This window comes from Erythrolamprus reginae, chromosome 1, assembly GCF_031021105.1.
Source record: "Erythrolamprus reginae isolate rEryReg1 chromosome 1, rEryReg1.hap1, whole genome shotgun sequence".
In the NCBI taxonomy this organism is placed as follows: Eukaryota; Metazoa; Chordata; class Lepidosauria; order Squamata; family Dipsadidae; genus Erythrolamprus; species Erythrolamprus reginae.
In genome coordinates this window covers 286790589-286813758 of record NC_091950.1, presented here as the reverse complement: position 1 = coordinate 286813758, position 23170 = coordinate 286790589, and the positions used below count along the sequence as shown (strand labels likewise).

General features: G+C 42.1%; 1 protein-coding gene across 3 annotated transcripts in view; it reads right to left on the bottom strand.

The window, feature by feature from the left end:
• The window catches only part of ANKRD6 (ankyrin repeat domain 6), a 108028-nt gene that overhangs the window by 55197 nt on the left and 29661 nt on the right, over window positions 1-23170 (bottom strand). For 2 of the 3 annotated variants that reach the window (XM_070733203.1, XM_070733206.1), the window contains exon 1: window positions 10256-10345. Coding sequence is in view for 1 of the 3 variants with exons in the window: in XM_070733205.1 (XP_070589306.1) it covers window positions 10256-10375 (120 nt within the window). In the remaining 2 variants the exon portion in view is untranslated. Of the gene's footprint in view, window positions 1-10255; window positions 10536-23170 lie in introns of those variants that run through there. The other variant, XM_070733205.1, reaches the window with a different exon arrangement.

Below are 23170 nucleotides of genomic sequence, written 5' to 3'. Positions count from 1 at the left end.
CACATAAAGGCAAACATTTCTTCAATGGTGATTTTATACTCTGATGATATCAGCAGGGGCTGACTAAGGCTTAGGATAAATAAATTTTAAAAAATATCGGACATCATGATGTCTGTCATTAGACTATCCACTGTTGACCTCTCCCAATTCCTAAGAAGTCAGTAAGTGGCGTACATAAGTGCACCAGCATGCCTACCGTCCCCTGTCCTAATGTTACTAGTATCATGTACATAAACATTGTTATATATTTGTATGCTACCAATACACGAATGAATGAATGAATGAATGAATCTGTCTGTCTGTCTGTCTGTCTATTACCTATCATCTATCATATATATAAATAAGTATGAGTCAGTTGCTAAGCCTCTGAATTTTGATCTTGCGACCATGACGTAATGGTCATAAATGTGAAAACAGTCATAAGTCATTTTTGTAGTGCCATGACTTGAGGACAACCTGTATTTCCAAATATACTTTCCCACTGTGTTCTCCTCAACAACATTTAAAGTTTCAGAAAAGCACTTGAGGGCATCCAGAGCAGGATTCAGTGAGACCTGTGCACATGTGCAGGGGCGGGGAACATTGTGCGCATGCACATGGGCAGCAGCAGGGGTGCACATGGGGGGGAAGGGAAGGGGTATGGGTACATGCACATATTAGCACACACGCACCCTTTTGGTCCGCAAACCAAAAACGGTTTGCCATCACTGCTTTAATGCCCTTCCAATTTCTCCTTAAGGATCAGCTTTCAAATTGCTTTTATATGTTCGTTTGTCTGTCTGTCTGTCTGTCTGTCTGTCTGTCTGTCTGTCTGTCTGTCTGTCTGTCTATCTATCTATATATCTATCTATCTATTGGATTTGTATGCAGCCCCTCTCCGTAAACTCGGGGCGGCTAACAACAGTGGTAAAAACAACATGTGACAATCCAATACTAAGACGGCTAAAAACCCTTATTTTAAAAACCAATCATACATACAAGCATACCATACATAAATTGTAGAAGCCTAGGGGGAAAGGATATCTCAGTTCCCCCATGCCTGATGACAGAGGTGGGTTTTAAGGAGCTTACTTAGCTATGCTTAGTCTTTCCCAGAGTTTGGGGAAATAAGCTATTAAAGTTTATGCAAAGTTTTGACATTATCATCGACTGAATTTTGTTCTGAAGACATGTGAACATTTCCAATTGCGCCTGGAATACAAACTTCGGAGGGGCCTCCAAGACCTGTTCACATAATACAAAAAAAATGTGGTATTACAACCATGCGAAGCTCTCAGGTGTGAGAAGACGAGCTCGGGTAGCAGATACCGATAGCAGCAGCGTTTTTTCAGCAATTCCCAAAACTCCTCAGACATTTCCCACTAGGAGAATGTAACATGACCTTTCTTAAGCTTTCTCCTTGTCTCGGTTGTGGCAAAGGATACCATTTTGTCACTAGCGCTGACAGATTTCTTGCATGAGAGGTCAGAGGTTATAAAGTCTTTTTGTTTTGTTTTCTTTTCCTACCCGCTTGGCAGCAGGACATCTGGCATTGCGCCCCTCTTCTACAGACACATATTATCAATTCACTTCCCAGACTCTCCTGTTTAAAGTCAATGTCTTACAAAGAAGATTTAATCTTTGGGGGAGGGGTGTTGAGGTTGGTTTAGCCATCTGCATTGAGGGAAAGAGACTTTCATGACAGGATAGAACTTTGTGTACTTTTGAGGGCAGGGGGCTCAGGCACTTTCCTTAGAAGAAAGCTTAGATTAGGTGAGACCCTTAGGTTAGGAAAAAAGTTGAATCCTTGAATACAGTTCATCTGTCTGGAACCCATACCATATCTTGGACATCAACACCCTTGAAAATGTCCAAAGATACTTCACCAGAAGAGCCCTTCACTCCTCCACTCGAAACAGAATACCCTACGAAAGCAGACTATCAATCCTAGGTCTAGAAAGCTTAGAACTACATCGCCTAAAACACGATCTAAGTATTGCCCACGAGATCATATGCTGCAACGTTCTACCTGTCAATGACTATTTCAGCTTCAATCGCAACAACACAAGAGCACGCAACAGATTCAAACTTAATATTAACCGCTCCAAACTTGACTGTAAAAAATATGACTTCAGCAACCGAATTGTCGAAGCGTGGAACTCATTACCCGACTCAGTAGTGTCAACCCCTAACCCCAAACATTTTTCCCTTAGATGATTGACCTCTCCAGGTTCCTTAGAGGTCAGTAAGGGGCGTGCATAAGTGCACCAGTGTGCCTTCCGTCCCCTGTCCAATTGTCTCTCCTTATCTCATTTATCTTTTCTTCCTTTCAAATATGTTCACCTATACTTTTATATCTTATCTTCTATTCTTTTATTTACTTATATTATTACATACCTTTCTCTTCAATGTGTATTATGTATTGGACAAAATAAATAAATAAAATAAATAAATAAAATCGTTGAATTATATAAAGTCTTGCATAGCATGGAGCCTACAGATAGGGAATTTTTCTCCCTCTCGTTAACGCTCCGGCTGATTGTATGAGAGTTTGATTTTGATTGGATGAATTGGGTTGAATGGTTTTAACTGTTAGGGGTTTTAGATTAGATTTTCTATTTGGGTTTCTCACATTTTGTATTTTTGTATTTGATTTTATCTTGTAAGTCACCCTGAGTCTTCTGGAGAAGGGCAGCTTAGAAATACAAACAAACAAAGACTGGTCATTAGGTCATTCAGCGAAGATGATGGGCAGGAGATTTGAATAGACCAGTGGTCCCCAAATTTGGCAACTTGAAGACTTCAGGACTTCAACTCTCACAATTCTCCAGCCAGCTAAGCAAGGTGATTGTTGAGTGAGACACACCAAATTTTATAACCTTTTTTTGCCATGGTCATTGTTCTGTCGAGCTCTCTGGTAGAATCCTCCCAAAACTGCACAGATACAATTTCAGACAAACACACGTTTGAAAATTCAAAACAATGTTCTTTATAATGAAAATTCACTTAAACTAAGCCCTCTTTTGGTATAGCAAAGAGCACTCGTCTCCAAACAAACTGGTAATTTGTACAAGTCCCTTATCAGTTCTGTGACACTTAGCTTGCAGCTGTGAGACAATTCACAGTCCTTCTTCTTTCACAAAGTGAAACACACTTTGCTCTGGTTTAGTTTCAAAGCGGGGGGAAATCAGCACACAAAGGTCGAAGTCAGCAAGGCAAGCACGAAACACAATGATCAGATAATCCTCCACAATGGCCAAACCCACAGGCTGCTATTTCTAGCAGCCTCACTAATTACCACAGCCCCACCCAAACACAGGTGGCCTCATTTTCTTTGATAATAATCTCTCAGTTGTTGTTGCCTATGCTTCGCTCTCCGCATGCATGGCTGTATCATTAACTCTTGTTCTGAATCCAAGGAGGAGCTAGATAATTGATCTCCTTCTGAGCTGTCTGCCACACTCTCCTCCTCCCTGTCACTCATGTCTTCTTGGTCAGAGGAGCCTTCATCAGCAGATTCCACCGGGGGCAAAACAGGCCTGCAGCATGTGGATGTCTCCCCCACATCAACAGTTCTTGGGACAGGAGCTGGGCCAGAGCTAACCACAACAGTCATTAAGCAAATCTTGCCATTGTTATATGAATCACATGGTTGTTAAGCAAATCTGCCTTCCCCCTCTCAGAATTATTTTGAATTTGCATTGGAAATGTGGCGGATAGGCAGTTTTCTCAATAAAGACACTACAGCAGTTTTTTCTTCAGCAAGCTCTTTTACATCTTCAGTAGTATCAAAAAAGTAACTATTTACTCTAAACTATATAACAGAACAAACCACCAACCAACCACACTATACTAAACCACTAAACCAAACCATTAAACCAGACCAGAATCAGATCAGACCCACACAAAAGGTGTATTACATTATATACATGTACTGACCAATCAGATCATAGAACAGATTGCATCATTCTGCTGAAGCACCATGACTCAGCATTCACTTTACTTCTAATGTACTGTACTTGCAATATAACTTCAGACTTAAATCCTGACACCCCCATTGATTTTGCTTGTTGGAAGTCAGCCAGGAAAGTTGTAACTAATGATCACATGACCCCAGGACACTGCAACCATCATAAACACCCTATTTGCCTGTTGTCAAGCATCTGAATTTTGATTACATGACTCTGCGGATGCTATAACAGTTGTAAATGTGAGGATTAGTTGCAAGCCCCTTTTTAAAGTGCCATTTTAACACAAAACGAATGGCTGTAAGTCGAGGATACTATACTTCTTCACCCAGGATATAACTAACTTGGGAATTCATTATTACATAGATATGGGGGTGGCCAAAGACTTGTTGATGTGGTGATGGTTATGGTGTTGTGTTAGGACTGAGGGGATCCAGGTTCAAGACTGCTCTCAATCATGAAAATTAATTGAACGATTTGGGGCCAGAGTTGCAAGAGAATATCAGGCCGCAAAAGATGTCCCTAGCCGCCCCGAGTCCTCGGAGAGGGGTGGCATAAAGGTCCAATTAATTAATAATTAATAATAAATCTCCTGCTAAGGAGCACACTAGAAGGAACTGATCTGGTCACTGTCAGATTTATTTATTTATTTATTTGTTTGTTTATTGGATTTGTATGCCGCCCCTCTCTGGAGACTCGGGGCGGCTAACAGCAACAATAAAACAGTGTACAATAGTAATCTAATACTAAAAATGATTAAAAACCCATTAATATAAAAACCAAACATACATACATACATACCATGCATAGAATTGTAAAGGCCTAGGGGGAAAGAGGATCTCAATTCTCCCATGCCTGACGGCAGAGGTGGGTTTTAAGGAGCTTACGAAAGGTAAGGAGGGTGGGGGCAATTCTAATCTCTGGGGGGAGTTGGTTCCAGAGGGCCGGGGCTGCCACAGAGAAGGCTCTTCCCCTGGGTCCCGCCAAGCAACATTGTTTAGTTGATGGGACCCGGAGAAGATCCACTCTGTGGGACCCTAACTGGTCGCTGGGATTCGTGCAGCAGAAGGCGGTCCCTGAGATAATCTGGTCCGGTGCAATGAAGGGCTTTATAGGTCATAACCAACACTTTGAATTGTGACCGGAAACTGATCGGCAACCAATGCAGACTGCAGAGTGTTGGTGTAACATGGGCATATTTGGGAAAGCCCATGATTGCTCTCACAGCTGCATTCTGCACGATCTGAAGTTTCCGAACATTTTTCAAAGGTAGCCCCATGTAGAGAGCGTTACAGTAATCGAGCCTTATTTATTTATTTATTTATTTATTTATTTATTTATTCATTCATTCATTCATTCATTCATTCAATTTTTATGCCGCCCTTCTTCTTAGACTCAGGGCGGCTTACAACATGTTAGCAATAGCACTTTTTAACAGAGCCAGCATACTGCCCCCACAATCCGGGTCCTCATTTTACCCACCTCGGAAGGATGGAAGGATGAGTCCACCTTGAGCCGGTGATTAGATTTGAACCGCTGACCTTCAGATCAGCTTCAGTGGCCTGCAGTACAGCACTCTACCTGCTGCGCCACCAGGGTTCCTATAAAATCTATTAAAAATGCCTGATTAAAATGGACCTTGAGCTGATCCACCAGGCCAAATCTTATGTTCTTTCCTAGGCCAGTTTTAAAAGGATTTGGCAGAAGAGCAGAAGTTTGCTATTTAAAGGATGAAAAAGTCTAATGAAATTCTACTAGAAATGTATCTGATATATCTTGGGTTAAAAGACACTTTTTTCCAATATTTAATAAAAAGTACCAAATAAAAATGTTATGTTGTATTTATTGATATTAATCGCATGGAATATCTCCCTTGCTTCTGGAATCATCCTATTTATAAAAAGGCTATTTGGCTGCTTTCATGGAAAATAAACAAAGGACTCCATGCAAATTGAATTCACTCCCACAGAAACAAAACGTTTTCAGATTCCGCACCAAAAAAAAATAGCTTGTTACCAAACAACTGCTATTCAGATCATCAATCAAATAATTCCCCAATCTCTTTTTTAATACAGTATTTCAATAAGGGAGATTTTGAGCATAGACAGTGTGGTAAGGAAATGGAGCATGGGATACCTTAGATCAGTGTTTCCCAACCTTGGCAACTTGAAGATATCTGGACTTCAACTCCCAGAATTCCCCAGCCAGCAAATGCTTCAAGTTGTCAAGGTTGGGAAACACTGCCTTAGAGCAATAGCCTCCAACTTTTGGGGCACCAGGAACTGGTTCTAGGGAGAGATTAGATTAGATTAGATTAGATTAGATTTATTGGATTTATATGCCGCCCCTCTCCGGAAATTCGGGGCAGCTCACAGCAATAATAAAAACAATACATAGTAAGAGGTTTTTCCACGGACTGGAGGAAATGTAGTTCCCATGTTGTCTGCATCCCACGGATGGGGATTCACTTGTTTGCGCAGCCCAGTTCCTAGCATGCCGCAGCCCGGTGCCAACCCAGTCCTTAGGGTTGGCCTTGAGAAGCCCAGCACAAGCCATACACAAGTGTCTCTCAATGCCAGGACTAAAAATCCTTCTTGAATTTCAGCATGGAGGATTTTCAGCTCCTGATAGGAGCTTCCTAGGGCAGTGATGGTGAACCTATGGCCCCGGTGCCACAGGTGACATGCAAAGCCATATCAGCTGTTACCCTAGCTCATCTCCAATGTGTTTGTATGTGCCAGCCAACTGATTTTCGGCTTGGCCAGAGATTACTGGGAGGGCATTTTCAGCTTCCTGAGTCTCCAGGGGGATTTTATTATTATTATTATTATTATTATTATTGGATTGTACATGTTGTGTTTATTATTGTTGTTAGCCGCCCCGAGTCTGCGGAGAGGGGCAGCATACAAATCCAATAAATTATTATTATTATTATTATTATTATTATTATTATTATTATTGGGGGAGGGTATTTTTGCCTCTGGAGCCTCGGGAGGGTGAAAAACAGGCCTAACTAGGCCCACCAGAGTCTGGAAAATGGGATGCTTCAGACCTCAGAGGGCTTCTGGAGGGGCGGGGGAGGCCATTTTCACCATCCCCAGGCATTGAATTATGGGTGAGGTCACTCATGCATGCATGACAGCACACGCACATATACTTTTGGCACTGGAGGGAAAAAAGGTTCACCATCACTGTCTTAGGGTCTCTCCCAGCCCTCTTAGTCACCTTGCACTCCTTACTTGGGACTCCATCTGTTTAGAAACCCAATCACTAAACCAGGGGTCCCCAAACTTTTTACACAGGGGGCCAGTTCACTGTCCCTCGGACTGTTGGAGGGCCGGACTATAAAAAAAAACTATGAACAAATCCCTATGCACACTGCACATACCTTATTTTAAAGTAAAAAGCAAAATGGAATGTACTATTTAGAGGGGGGGAAGAAGTCTGAAATTCATATATGTTTATGTTTTGTTTTTAATTTTCTTTTGTTAACATCTGATTGGCTATACAAGGTTTTCTGGTTTCCTGTCACTCACCCGTGGGCCGGATAAATGGCCTCAGCGGGCCACATGCGGCCCGTGGGCCGTAGTTTGGGGACCACTGCACTAAACAATCACAATCAGGTGTGCTGGAGTTGCGGTCATTAAGCAAAGCACTCACGTGACATCTCACTTAACAACTGCTTCATTCAACAATCAAGGTTCCAGTCCAATTATGGTTGTAAGTCAGGTATCGAGCTGAATAGTGCATGAAGCAGAACATGGGGACACAATCTGAAGATAGTTGGGGGAAAGATCAAAAGCAACATGAGAAAATATTATTTTACTGAAAGAGTAGTAGATCCTTGGAACAAACTTCCAGCAGACGTGGTTGGTAAATCCACAATAACTGAATTTAAACATGCCTAGGATAAACATATATCCATCCTAAGATAAAATACAGGAAATAGTATAAAGGCACACTAGATGGACCATGAGGTCTTTTTCTGCCGCCAGTCTTCTATGTTTCTATGTTTCTAACTTCTAAAAGATTATCTTGTTTTAAAACAGGAACTACAACAATTAGCTGTTTTTACCATTCCTGGCACCCCTTGCCAAATACTGATGGAATCAACTGTTCTGTCGTTTATTTTCCAACCTTGCAACTATGGTGCCTGGGTAAGTTGTCACCTTGACTCTTGTATGGGTATAAATTATGCACTGCACATCTTAAAATTACCGCAATTGGTTGCTTTGAAGTATAAAGCTAACTGTAGTGAAACCAATATATGCAAAAGAGTCTGAACCCAGCCTCCAGCCATTATTCCAAACAATTCCAGGAAACTGAGGGTTTCAAAAGTTAATTTTACCATTTCAACAGAACCAAATACCAAAAAAAGGTTTAGTGAGTTATTTCAAAGAATTCTCATACATTCTGCCTGACAACCGATTCCACCATACAGTTCATTTTATTTTTCTAAACTGAGACAGGCTTCCCCCAACTTTCACTTACAATGTCATTTCAATACGGTGCTTTACTCCAAGGTAAACATAGACGTACTGCTACACATGTTTAGTTAACAATGAGCTGCAGTCAATCATTACTTACTGGTAAGCTTATTTATATAATATTGAGGAATACAAACACATTTTTGTTTGCTTTGCCATCTGTTTTTTTTTCTTTTTTAGATAAACACCTACTACTTTAATGTCTACAAATCTGAGCTGTGACGCACCAGCCCCAAGAAATTATCAAAAGAAGCAGAATACATATACATAAATGAAAGAAAGAAGGAAGGAAAGAAGAAAGAACACAAGAAAAGAGAGAGGAAAATAATTTATTCTCCTTTTATGAGAGCTGCACTGGCAGATAGTGGAAGCCATTTATTCTTAAATTTATAGATAAGTGGGCCATTCTGAAAGTACCATCAGTTTTTCTCTCTTGTTTTTTAGGGCAATAAGACTATCAATGTTGTCAGAATGTGGCTCTCAGATCTAAATAACTCAGTATTGTTTTGCTCAGAGGAAGAAACTATGTGCAACTCTGCATTCCTATTCTATCTTTCTCTGATCATTGTGGTACCTGGAGCGGAAGCAATTAAGTCAGATCACAGCTACCTGTCCCAGTTTTTAAAGGGGGGACATGATCGAAACATTTAAATATGTCAAAGGGTTAAATAAGGTCCAGGAGGGAAGTGTTTTTAATAGGAAAGTGAACACAAGAACAAGGGGACACAATCTGAAGTTAGTTGGGGGAAAGATCAAAAGCAACATGAGAAAATATTATTTTACTAAAAGAGTAGTAGATCCTGGGAACAAACTTCCAGCAGACGTGGTAGATAAATCCACAGTAACTGAATTTAAACATGCCTGGGATAAACATATATCCATCCTAAGATAAAATACAGAAAATAGTATAAGGGCAGACTAGATGGACCATGAGGTCTTTTTCTGCATCAGACTTCTATGTTTCTATGTTTACAGGATGAGATCCTGGCAGAATAGAGTCAGCGAGGAATTGCTCCTCAGTTCTGTCTCTTTGAACCGCTTCTGAGGAATAAATCTTTCTCCCTAGAGATGGAGACAATTGAGGTTTTTTATTTAGCATTTCCCCTTTTTTAAGCTTCATGGTTGCAAAAAATCTAATCTAAAGCTAAACGTTGATGGCACTTGGGATCACTCAATGGACTCATTCAAGGTTTTGTAAAGTCTAATTCGCTGCTTTAAAATCTTCATTTGGAAAAATTAGTAGAACGGGCACAATGTACAATACACTAGAAGCACTCAACATGTTCTCAGCCATTTGACAATACATGACGTCGCACTTGCTTGTTCCCCCACAAATGCTTTCCTTCTTCCAAAGTGTATTTGCCTCCATTTGTACATCTCAGGAAGCCCAAAGGACTGTGGTTCAATTTTGCCCCCACCTCCCATTTCACAGCAATTAATCTTGTCAGCACAAACGCAAAATCCGCTTTGAAAATTCTGCAAAGCTTTTTGCTTCTTTCCCTTTCAGAGGGGGTAAAAAAAAAAACCATCAGAAGAGAAGGAAAATTATTTGACACCTAAATGCAACTGCGGAATGAAGAGGAGGGGGAAAAACCCCACACCACACCACCACACACACACACACATTCATCCATACAGGTCTCTGGAACAATGACACTTTCAAAAGCCAGAAGACATTTATCACAAGGGGGGGGGGGAGAGAGAAATACTTTGGGAGTGAGGTTAGCTCTCAGTGAATTTGTAAGGAGTTTTTCTCTCTCTCTCTTTCTCTTTCTCTCTCACTTTCTCTCTCTCTCTCTCTCTCTGTCTCTCTCTCGTTACCTTGGTAACCGCTACCTTGGCACCCTTGTTGATAAGCTGCACCACATTATCCACTTGCCCTTTGTACGCAGCTATGAGAAGGCGTTCTGAAAGGACGGCGACCACATCCTGCTGGCTCATGAATTAGGGAAGAATGGCTTTGGGAACAAGCTTCTTCGATGCCCTTCGATTCAAAAACAAAAGATTCCCATCAGTCCAACTCCTGGGCACAGAGGGACCCCAGCGTGGGGGAAGGTTGGTCGGTTGCTAAGCCATCTTCTGCCTCGGTGGATTGAAGCAGCTGGAAAGGAGAAACAAAATACAGATCTTGTAAACAAAAGAGAGCAGTAGTAATTCTTCCCCCCCCCCCAAAAAAAATCCAAAAAGGAGAATGGATTGGCAAAGTAAGTTGCGAAGAAGATTGCAAAACACAGCCGAATCGATGGGGAGGAGAGATATTTTTGATCCACCCATCAACAAGTCACACATTTAGTAAGAATTACAGTCATTGGAGTACACCCAGAGTAGTATATTCTAATCTCTGGGTGTATATAGAGCACAGACCGGGGGCTTTTTGGTAACCAACCTCTATTTTGTAGACCCTTCAGGATGTCCATTTGCAAACCTGACACCTCTTCACAGCCTTTCTGTCACAAGGGAGCGGCGGCGAATCTCCTTCTCTTACTGAGATGCTCACTTTCGCAAAATACAACCTCCAGTGTGAGTATGTATCCACCAGTCACCCAATGTTCAAATTTCCTCCAGCTATAATGTTGTGAGTTTTAAGCATATCATAAATCCAACACAGGCTGCGCGCTTGAACAACTCAGCCCACTGTGTCTCTCCTAACTGTCAGACTTCATCTTTCAAGGAGCACAGTTTTAGAGAGCAAAAAAAACACAAAAAAAGATGCTTCACACAAGAAAACTAAACTATAAGGGGTTCTTGGTACTCTCTGTTTTCTTGCAGGAATTTCAATACCTAACCCTAACTAGGCAACATCATCAGCACTAGTCCTCATGATGTTACTTAGTTTGGGCAATGAAACATCGGCAAGAAAACATGTAAGCCCAGAGCACCAAGGACCCCTCATATCAACCCTTAGCTACAAATATTCTCCTTTACTGATGTTCTAAACTACTTCTTCAACTATTTATGTATGTGAAAAGCACATTCTTAACTCAGATCAAAAATTGTCCTTTCCGATTAAACAAAGATGCCGGCTTCTTTTGTGGAATATTTTATGTCCAGATTGCTCATGCACCAAATTAAAATGAGAGAACAGTCGGTACCACTTTATATTTTTATATTCCTCTTCTTAAACCAAAAAGAGGGAAGAAAGCACATTTTGCTATCAAAAACTAGAAAAAGAAAAAAGGTAATATCTCATGATATTACACAGCTCTTAAAACTTCCTTTGTTTTTACAGTGGGGACATTAAAATGATAGTCACAAAATAGGTTTTGTCACAGGTGAGTAAGTTTCTTACAAGTTTGCCATATGGTACATGTTTGCGACCGTGAATTATTTACAAAAATAATAACGGCAGAATATAAGTAAAATAAATAAATAAAAATAAGTGAAGTCCATAATCTTGACCCAAATCAAGCATTCTTCCAGGAAATGTTCAGGAAATCCATCAAGACATAAAGTAGTAAAAATGCTGGGTTTTATTTTAATTGTCTGTCTGCAAAATTTATGCTAGTGATATTTGGGGGTTTGAACTAGGAAAAGTCCCAACTACTTATTAACATATTCAAAAACTATATCCACACATCCAGAAGCCAGCCTCACCACTCTAAATCTTGCTGTTACCATACTGTGCCTTTACCACACATAAAGAACAGCTTCTTGTTGCATTGCTGCTTATACAACCTGCAACGTATCAAGGGCCATGATTGGCAATTTTCTCAAATGAATTTCCTGTCTTGATCAACTTCATCCAGTACATCAAAACCTCTGGTTTCTATTCCCCATTACATTCACAACAACAACAACAACAACAACAACAAAGTTGGAAGAGACCTTGGAGGTCCCTGCAACCCCCTCCTTGGGCAGGAAACCTTACACAACTTCAGACAAATGGTTATTCAATATCTTATCAATATCACAGAGCCTTCTCTGTGGTGGCCCCGGCCCTCTGGAACCATCTCCCCCCGGAGATTAGAATTGCCCCCACCCTCCTCGCCTTTCGTAAGCTGCTTAAAACCTACCTCTGCCGTCAGGCATGGGGGAACTGAGATATTCTTTCCCCCTAGGCCTTTACAATTTATGCATGGTATGTTTGTTTGTATGTATGCTTGGTTTTACAAATAAGGGTTTTTTAGCTGTTTTAGTATTGGATTTACATGCTGTTTTGTACTACTGTTGTTAGCCGCCCTGAGTCTACGGAGAGGGGCAGCATACAAATCCAATAAATAATTAATAATAATAATAATAATAATAATAATAATAATAATAATAATAATAATCTTCTTAAAAACTTCCAGTGTTAAGAGAATTCACAACTTCGGGAGGCAATTGTTCCACATTGTTCTGTTAGTTCTAAGTTGCTTCCCTCCTTGATTAGTTTTCACCCATTGCTTCTTGTTCTACCCTCAGGTGCTTTGGAGAATAGTTTGACTCCTTCTTCTTTGTGGCAACGCCTGAGATATTGGAAGACTGCTATCGTGTCTCCCCTAATTCTTCTTTTCATTAAAGTAGACATACCCCGTCCCTGCAACCATTATGCATATATTTTAGCCTCCAGTCCCCTCATCATTTTTAACTGGTGAACATAAAACAAAAATTTTGTGATTATTGGTCAATGAAAGGACAGCAATGAAAGGATTTTTTTTATCTCTTGGCTGCCATTTACTTGCTGTCTGAAATTGTGTGCCAAGGAAAACCAAAATGCAGCCAGCAGATAAATTTACAGGAGTTGGCAAAAAAGGGACTGGTATGAGAACTGTACTCTACCAATATTACATGGGGAAAAAAACAGAAATGGGGACTTAAGGCTTTCCAAGCACAGAGACCCACCATGCAGCTTGCTTGCTTATTAATTAATTAATTGATTGATTGATTAATTAATTAATTCAGTTAGTTTGTTTGTCAGGTACATATTGGTAATATACAAAGAAATAACACTGTTTATATCTACGATATTGGTACTAATAAGAGAGAAACTTAAGACAGGGACGGTAGGCACGCTTGTGTACATATGCACAAGATCAAGCCTTTTCAACTATATACTATACCCCAGAAATGGAATAATTAATTTCAGGGCTTCACAATCATTTTCAAAAGGGAAACAAAATGAAAAAAGTGGCTGCAGAAGTCAGGATTCAAAATGCCTTCACACGCCATTATTTCTTTTCTCTGTTTACTGACTTTCTTACACGTATTTACTTATTAATTTTCACATTTAAAAGGCTCACTATATATAACCTACCTCTGAGCAGCTTTTATGATAGAAACATAAAAGGAATAATAAAAACCAGCATCTCCAAAACCCAACACCTGGTATCCCCAAAAGGCACTCCCCAATAAATAAAGTTCACAATCTCTGGGTTCCACCTCACCCTGGGGGGAAAGCCAGCTTTTTAACCTCTCCTGGGATAGAAGAGCAGAGGGGGGGGGCTGTCAGATCTCAGGAGGGGAGGATGCTCCACAAGACAGGGCCCGACACTGAGACATGCTTCTAGGTGCTCCAAGTTGATATTTTGGAGAAGAGACCTGGAGTTTGTCCACCCTATCTAATCAAATGGATTGAACCAATACCCCTTGGAAGAGGTATTCCCACAAAGAAGCTGGTTCCACCTCATTCAGGACTTTAAAAGTGATAACCTGTATGTTGAATTGCACCTGGAAAAAAGCTGGAAACCAGCAGAGCTCAGGTAGCAATCCATATATGCAGGGGTGGGCAGCAGGCAGGACGGGGTGGAACGCAGTTCCACAGGTGGAAATGAAGATACGTGCACAGCTCCAGCTGATCGGCGGCTGTCACTTCCTGGATTACTGGTCTCGGCTCAGCTTTCCTTTTTCCCCTGCTGCTACTGCTGTGTCTGCGCTCCTTGCTTTTTTCCTCTTTCCTTCTTCCTGGCCTTGGATGAGCTTCCCTCTCTCTTGCCCGGCTTCCCTCTAGCCTCAGGTGCAAGCAGAAGGCGTGGGTGGAAACGGCGCTGGCAGCATTTATGCTTCTGGCAGCACCCATTTGCATAGCTACCCAGCCTGCGGTGAGGGGGGGGGGACCCAGGAAGGAGAGCGTGGGAAATGGCCAGCGAGTGACACTTACAACTAACAAGGTTGTAAGTCGAGGACTTAACAGTTCACTTGAACAATGATGGTCTTTCAAGCCACTCCCACCTGGTCACAGGGCCGGCAAGCCACTCCTACCCAGTCACATGATCATTAAGCCACACCCACAAAATAAGCCATACCCACAGTGTGGCAGTAAAAATTTTGGCTGCCCATTACTGTTAGAACAACAATCACCCTTCCTTCCAAAGAGTTGCTAATGGGAACACTTGTAGCATTAAGCCAACCTTGCCTGATCTCAAAATAGCAAGCAAGGTTGGATCTGGTGAGCACTTGAATGAGATCCATCTGTAAATCCCAAGATTGTGGGCTAAATTGAGAATCTAGAAAACCATCTCAGAAAACTCTGGGGTCCTTGATGCTTTCTGAGCTTTGTTGCCTTCTATCAGCATCTCAGAAAAAGCCAGTGATAAACCATTCTCGCACTGTTGCCAAGGGAACTATGCAGATGTGTCCATCAACCACGAAGGAGTATATATATTCCATCCCAAAGAGGCTTTATGTGTAGCTGACAAAACAAGATGAGAATTTCAAACTCCTAGCAATGAGGCAAAGCTGAAATCTACTTCTAAATAATGAATTCCAAGAATGGTCTTGGATGACTCATTCGCTGCTACTCACAGCTGAAGAATAAAAAAAAAAAACCTTAAAAGGATATCTCAAAACAATGTTAGCCAGCTTCAGAGATAAATCAGCAAGTGGCAGTTTTTGGTACTTTTGAATAATGACTGTATACAATGGACCACATTTTATGTAACGATACTTTGGGCTTTTGCGCAGAGAAGTTTTTTTTTAACTTCTCCTGTTTCCTGTGCATAAACCAGCTGTAAATGAAATAAGGAAATGTTTGGATTTCAATTTCTTTTACGGTACCAGTTAAATCAGAGGACACTAACCCCTACTCTGTGGGCCAAAAGTCTACTGACTTAAGTCACAGGGATGGTCAGGTATCCTGACTGGACAGCTATTAATTTGGGCTCCAATTGGTGGATTTCCCTGGTTTTTTTCCCTTTTCACACTGGCCTAGAAAGTAAAGTCTTTTAAGAACCGGTTAAAGAAAGAAAAAATAGTTCTTCCTGATATCATTGGGACTAAAATGGGAAATCCTTCTCTTGTCAAGTTACTGATTTCTCCAACTAAAAGTAAAGCCATGGCAAGCACTTTCCTTTCATTGCTCCTTTGTGGGAACCTGCTCTTAAAAAATCAGTCTGGAACTAGCTCCCCCCAGAGATTCGTACTGCCCCCACCCTCCTCGCCTTTCGTAAGAGTCTAAAGACTCACCTATGCCGCCAAGCTTGGAGTTATTAGATTCTGCCCCCTGGCCGATGAATGTATTGTGGGTTTGCTGATTGAATGGATATGTATGTATTTTAATGGGTTATTTAGTTTTTAGATGTAATTTTAAAATTTTAATTTATTGGATCTCGATGTATATTGTCCTTTTCATACGTTGTAAGCTGCCCCGAATCCTCGGAGAGGAGCGGCATATAAATCAAATAAAACTAAACTAAAAGCTAAAAAGCAAACAGACCATGGTCCAATTTGAGGCAGCTCTCAAAGGCAGAAATTGGGAAGAGAGAGAAGGCTCAACGGAGCACCCACCAACAACTTGGATCAGAAGGATCTGTATGGAAGAGACTAAAAGGAAGCAATCAAACTAGACTGCTTTGCTTGTCTAGTTTGATTGCTTCCTTTTAGTCTCTTCCATACAGATCCTTTTGATCCAAGTTGTTGGTGGGTGCTCCGTTGAGCCTTCTCTCTTGCTTGTGCCAGCAGAGGGAGGGAAATAATATTTTATATTTGATGCACAGCAAGAAAGCTCAGGTGGAGGTTGCCTTCCCATAGGATAGAGATGAGTTGATGTTGAACCAACATCATGCGTTCTTGCCCATCCAAAACAAGTGCTGGCCTGTTCTCTCACATTGGGGCAAGCAGGAAGTATTACAATCAATCTCTTCTGTATTCATAGAAACATAGAAGATTGATGGCAGAAAAAGACCTCATGGTCCATCGAGTCTGCCCTCATACTACAGTATTTGGTTATGTTTATCCCAGGCATGTTTAAATTCAGTTACTGTGGATTTACCAACCACGTCTGCTGGAAGTTTGTTCCAAGCATCTACTGCTCTTTCTGTAAAATAATATTTTCTCATGTTGCTTCTGATCTTTCCTCCAACTAACCTCAGATTGTGCCCCCTTGTTCTTATGTTCACTTTCCTATTAAAAACACTTCCCTCCTGAACCTTATTTAACCCTTTAACATATTTAAATGTTTCGATCATGCCCCCCCTTTCCCCTCTGTCCTCCAGACTATACAGATTGAGTTCATTAAGTCTTTCCTGATACGCTTTATGCTTAAGACCTTCCACCATTCTTGTAGCCCGTCTTTGGACCCGTTCAATTTTGTCAATATCTTTTTGTAGGTGAGGTCTCCAGAACTGAACACAGCGCTCTATACAGCAGGATCACAATCTCCCTCTTCCTGTTATACCTCTAGCTATGCAGCCAAGTATTCTACTTGTTTTCCCTATTCATTAGGCTAAAACCACCCAAAAGTTGGTCAAAGCACGATGGACATCCATGGCAAATGCTCAGATAGCTCTTATTTAGCACACGCACCTGGGACCAGCAATCATTAAGCAAAGTGGTCACATGAGTGTGCTTATGATCTTATTTCAGCTTTCCTTTGCTTTACAGATCTGTGAAGATCATCATAAATGTAGTATTTCATTACAGGAAGTCCTTTTTAGTGACTTTGTACAGTGACCATCTGCAATTACGATGGTGATGAAAAAGTAACTTTGTGACTAATAGTCATATTTAGCTGGCTCAAACTGGCTGAAGTTTTCCAGTCATTCAATGCTGGTTAAGAATTATTACTGCATGCTAGACCAGGGGTAGGCAAAGTCGGCTCTTCTATGACATGTGCACTTCAACTCCCAGAGTTCCTGAGCTAGCATGATTGGCTCTGGAATTCTGGGAGTTGAAGTCCACAAGTCATAGAAGTGTCAACTTTGCCTACCCCTGTGCTAAATCAACAATGCCCTCTGACAATAATACACCTTCAAGAATATGATCCTAATTTATTTGCTTTTACCATATGCAAACATCAATCTTTCTGCAATAAAATAACCAGAACTGCCAAGAAAATTAATACTGTATATTTTAGAACTACCGTATTTGTTGCTTAATGTCAAGGATTTCAGTTTTTTTTACAAAAGAACATTCTGTTTCTCCAGTTAGATGAGCTATGCAGCTTCATCTAGCCAATGCAGTAATTAAATGGTATATTTTTGAAAGCAGATACTGTACACTGGTGCGCCCAAATTATTTAATTCATCTCCAATACAGATTTTAAATTAATTACACTTCCCAAATCAATTTGTGAAAGATTTCTGTAAAAAAAAAGAGCTTGTTATTATAAACAAAAGAAAATGACATTTACAATTAAACCAGGTGTGTCCAATGGGCACCATTGCAGCTCTGGAGGGCTAGCAATGCTGCCCCCTAAGATCGTAAACTTTTAACATTATTATGTGATTTTCAGCAATAGTTACTAAATATTTTACATGTAGCCCAAATTTTACAAAACATTTCACGAGAAGCAGCACTGACCATGGTATGACTTTCAGGTGAAATGAGTTTGTAACACTTTGTAATGTTAATAAAGAAGATGGTTGATTTGCATTTCAAGAGGGGCCCTGGGGGAAATGGATTATCTGGATTCTTTTCATTCAGGTTTCAGACTGGGATATAGTACAGAGGCGGTATTGATCGTATTTGTAGATACCCTTTAGTGGGACTTATTAAAGTTTGTTGCAGAAAAATCAATTTCCAGACGCACACACAGATGACTGATTCAGCTGGATTCCTAAACTTCTTTATAAACATAGTAACGGATGATTTTACAATACCATTAGCAGAGTTCTTCTTCAATGTAGTTACAAGTAAACACAAGCAGCTTCTAGTTCAGAGTTAGCTTCATTTTAGCAGAGCAATACAGAGAGGACAGAGAACAGAGAGGACTGGAGCCACGCCCAGCCTTATGCTTAAGTTCCACTTTCAATTCTCGGCACTGACTCAGAAGTAGTCAGCTCCTACTGGCTGACTTAGTTGCTATGCCTATTGATTGACTGACCATGTCATGAATATCTTAACAGGACTGGAATGGGACAATGTATCCATCCTGTCTTCCTTGATCTTTCAGTGGCTTTCAATGCGACAAAATCACAGTATCCTTCTGGACCAGCTTTCAAGGTTAATACTATTTGTCAAATGTTTTTTAAAAAACAACTGCGTTGTGAAGTCCCATTCCTGCACAGTTAAACTAGACTTGGCAGTTGGAAAAGCATTCCAGCAGAAGGCGATGGCAATCCACTTCCAAACAGTTGCCAAGGTATTTTCATGAACTTACCAAGTTTGATACAAGGAATTTTACTTTAATAAAGACCTCTGATTCTGACTGCCTACGTTTTGGGAGAGCTTTGACACTTTTCTCAAAACATGCTACTGTTCATTTTGGAAATATGGGATGGAGACTACTTCTTTCTTTCTTGTTTCTCAAATAGTGGGGCGATGGCCCCTGGGAGGGGCATGGAACGATGTCTGGGGCATGTGACCCTGGGGAACGTGCTTTTTTTGCCACAGGGAGTAGGGATATTTTGCACCGAACAATAGCACATAGTGGAGAGCAGGATATATGAAGAGCATATAAACCCTTAAGAGACACCATGGAAAAATATTTAACGGAGATGAAAAGAAAGGAGGAGAGAGACGGAGATAACGAGACAAACATAAGTCTCCCAAAAGCTAAGACGAGGAAATATGACAAAGTGTGTATAGCACTTAACTTCACTGTGACTATGGTGGGAGACAAGGAAAGATCAGTATGTTTACTGTGTCTAAAAATGTTGGCAGCGGACAGCCTGAACCCCAATAAATTAAGACATCACTTAAACGCATTACATCCCAATCACGCTGATAAGCTGCTTGAGTTTTTTCAGTGAAAACATGAATATTGCAAGCAATCCTGGTTGGGGGGGATGCAAAATGTTTACTTCTTCCTGGGGAGGGTGTAACAGAAAATAATAGAAAAACACTGCGCTAAACAAATCTGCTTGATGCTAGTTAAAAAGCTCTCCCCACAGCTCTTCATATTTGGAAATATCTTTCTATTTTTCTCTTTTCGCAACATATGGATCTGTGCTTATTGGGATGACTTTTGTCTTAGACATGAGGAAAATCATGGAGCAAGTGAGGGTACCAGTCAGCCATTGCCCTTGGATTCCTGCCAACCTCTCCAGGCTGCTTAGCATAAGTAAGAGAAAAAATGATCAATACAACCTCAGAAGATCCTTGTGTTTGTTAGTTAGAAGTTCATATTTCTGCCTTTACTACAGGGACCTGTAATTCCTGCTTTGACAAAGAATAACATGTAGATGCCTACTGAGCTTTCCAGGGTTAATAACTAATATAAAGCCGTCTTCACTTCAACAAAACTCTTGGGCATTTTGTTGCATAATTTCCATTGCAAAGAAGTGGGATTAATATTAAATGTACACGTCTGCTTTAACAATAGTTATGTAAGTGAAATTTATCAACAATTGTTGCAGAAAGTAAATACAAGAAATATTTTTTTTATTTTCGGACTTCCTATGAAAGGGAGGATAGGAGATATTTTAACATGCAGAATATTAATATTAGGCCTGTATCATGCTATCAACATAAAGAACAACATTTTAACTGCAAGCCAACAAACTACAACTAATTGGAATTAATGTTGATTCAATCAATCAAACATCCAATTAAAATGATTACTTCGCATCTAGAAGATAGAAGAAATCAAGTAGTCTAGCCACATTCTTTCTGTTCTTTAATGAAAATTACACACTTCAAAAGTAAACATTCAATAAACTTAGTGCTTCATTTGTGAAATAGAAATATTCTACATTCTGTATTTAGTTAAGCTTACTGTCAAGTAGTTGTAGGAAATTTGCCAGCTAAAAGGATTACCATATTTTTCGGAGTATAAGACGCACTGCTTCCTCCCTAAAAGAGGCTGAAAATTTGGATACATCTTATACTCTGAATGTAGATTTTTTGTAGCTTTTTCCCCCCAGCCATAACAAGCCGCTAACAATCTTCCCTGCTTGCAGGATTTTTTCATTGCTACTCCCTCCAAAGATTTTTTTTCTGCTCTAACCAAAGGATAAAATAATGTGCTGAAGCTGACCAGACTAAGGATGCTAGCCAGATAAATACCTGGTAGGTAGATTTTTCCCTCCTCCTGAGTTATTTTCTCCCAAAAATATGGTATATAAATGATTTGATTCTTTTTGTTTTTTTAACACTTATATTACAATTATATTATGTAACATTACATAATCTATGAGTTGAATCCTTAAATTCTACACAAAAACTCAGAAACAACCCAATTCATATAATATTAATGTGATTATATGACAATAGAATCAAATACAGTGATACCTCAAGATACGAACCCCTCGTCTTACGAACAACTTGTGATACGAACCCGGGGTTCAGAAAATTTTTGCCTCTTCTTACGAACTTTTTTCGAGTTACGAACCAGCACCCCCCCGAACCCCGAACCCGGGTTCGGGGGGGTGCTGGGAAGCCCCCCAGGCCGGCTGCGACCTTTTAAAACAGCCGCGCCGCTTCCCATCTGTCTCCTGAAGCCGAACGGCAAAGCCGAACTTCCGCATTCGGCTTCAGGAGACAGATGGGAAGCGGCGCGGCTGTTTTAAAAGGTCACAGCCGGCCTGGGGGGCTTCCCAGCACCCCCCGAACCCCGAACCTGGGTTCGGGGGGGTGCTGGGAAGCCCCCCAGGCCAGCTGCGACCTTTTAAAACAGCCGCGCCGCTTCCCATCTGTCTCCTGAAGCCGAACGGCAAAGCCGAACTTCCGCGTTCGGCTTCAGGAGACAGATGGGAAGCAGCGTGGCTGTTTTAAAAGGTCGCAGCCGGCCTGGGGGGCTTGCCAGCATTCGGGAGGTTGCTGGGAAGCCCCCCAGCCCGGCGGTCACCTTTTAAAACAGCCGGGCGGCTTTCCAGCAGCCTCCCGAAGCCGAACAAACCCGAACTTCCGCGTTCGGCGTTCGGAGGCTGCTGGAAAATCCTACTTCTCCCCCCCAACCAAAACCCCAAAGCCTGTTTGCTGCCACACGATTTAGCCAGGACAGGAGCGAAGTGACGTGGAGAAATGGGGAGCTGAAACCGGGCGGTTTCAGCTTTCCATCCCTTCACGTCCCTTCGCCGCTAAATCGTGTGGCAGCAAACATGCTTTGGGGATTTGGCTGGGGGGGAGAAGAAGTAGGACCTTCCTAACTCCCTCCCCCCCAGCCAAACCCCCAAAGCATGTTTGCTGCCACACAATTAAGCGGCGAAGTGACGTGAATGGATGGAAAGCTGAAACCGGGCTGTTTCAGCTTTCCATCCCTTCACGTCCCTTCGCCGCTAAATCGTGTGGCAGCAAACAGGCTTTGGGGTTTTGGCTGGGAGGGAGGGAGTTAGGAAGGTCCTACTGCTTCCTCCCCCAGCCAAAAACACAAAGCCAGGCAGCCTCCAGCCGCCAAAGGAGCCTTCTGATTCTCCCCGCTTCTCTGTCCTGCTCATTACCCGGCAGAAGCTGCTGCCCGATTGCTCTTAGCCAGCGGGATGCAAAGTGCTGGGGTGGGGGGGGTGTCCTGACAGCCCCCCCACCCCAATGCGAGCGGCGGGGAGTCACCCATGGCCGGCAGAAGATCGCTCTTGCTGACCTGATGCCTCGCGGTGAAGCCGGGCAAGAGCGATCTTCTGCCGGCCATGGGCGACTCCCCGCCGCTCGCCCATGGCCGGCAGAAGATCGCTCTTGCCCGGCTTCCCCGCGAGGCATCAGGTCAGCATTCTGGATGGGCGGGCGGCGGGCGAGGATGGGGGAAGCCTTGTGGGGAAGCCGGGCAAGAGCGATCTTCTGCCGGCCATGGGCGAGCGGCGGGGAGTCGCCCATGGCTGGCAGAAGATCGCTCTTGCTGACCTGCTGCCTCGCGGGGAAGCCGGGCAAGAGCGATCTTCTGCCGGCCATGGGCGACTCCCTGCCGCTCGCCCATGGCCGGCAGAAGATCGCTCTTGCCCGGCTTCCCCGCGAGGCAGCAGGTCAGCATCCTCGGCGGGCGAGCGGCGGGGAAGCCGGCGGCTGTGGCAGCTGCTGCAAGAGGCTTCCCCGCCTCCTCAAAGCAGCGTCCCAAACCCGAACTTTCGCTGAGAAGCCCCGCCGCCCGGCTGTCACCTTTTAAAACAGCCAGGGGGCTTCTCAGCAGCCTCCCAACGCCGAAGCCCCCAGGCTGTTTTAAAAGGTGACAGCCGGGCGGCAGCGGTTTTTTGCGGGGTTTTTTTGTTGTTGCACGGATTAATTGACTTTACATTGTTTCCTATGGGAAACAATGTTTCGTCTTACGAACCTTTCGTCTTACGAACCTCCTCCTTGCACCAATTAAGTTCGTATCATGAGGTATTACTGTATATGTTTTGCTACAGGAAGAGCCAAGATAGAAACAAATGCCTTTCATTTTTACATGACATTCCAATATATATAAGAATTACATATAGATAGTCCTTGACTTACAACAGTTTGCTTAGCGAC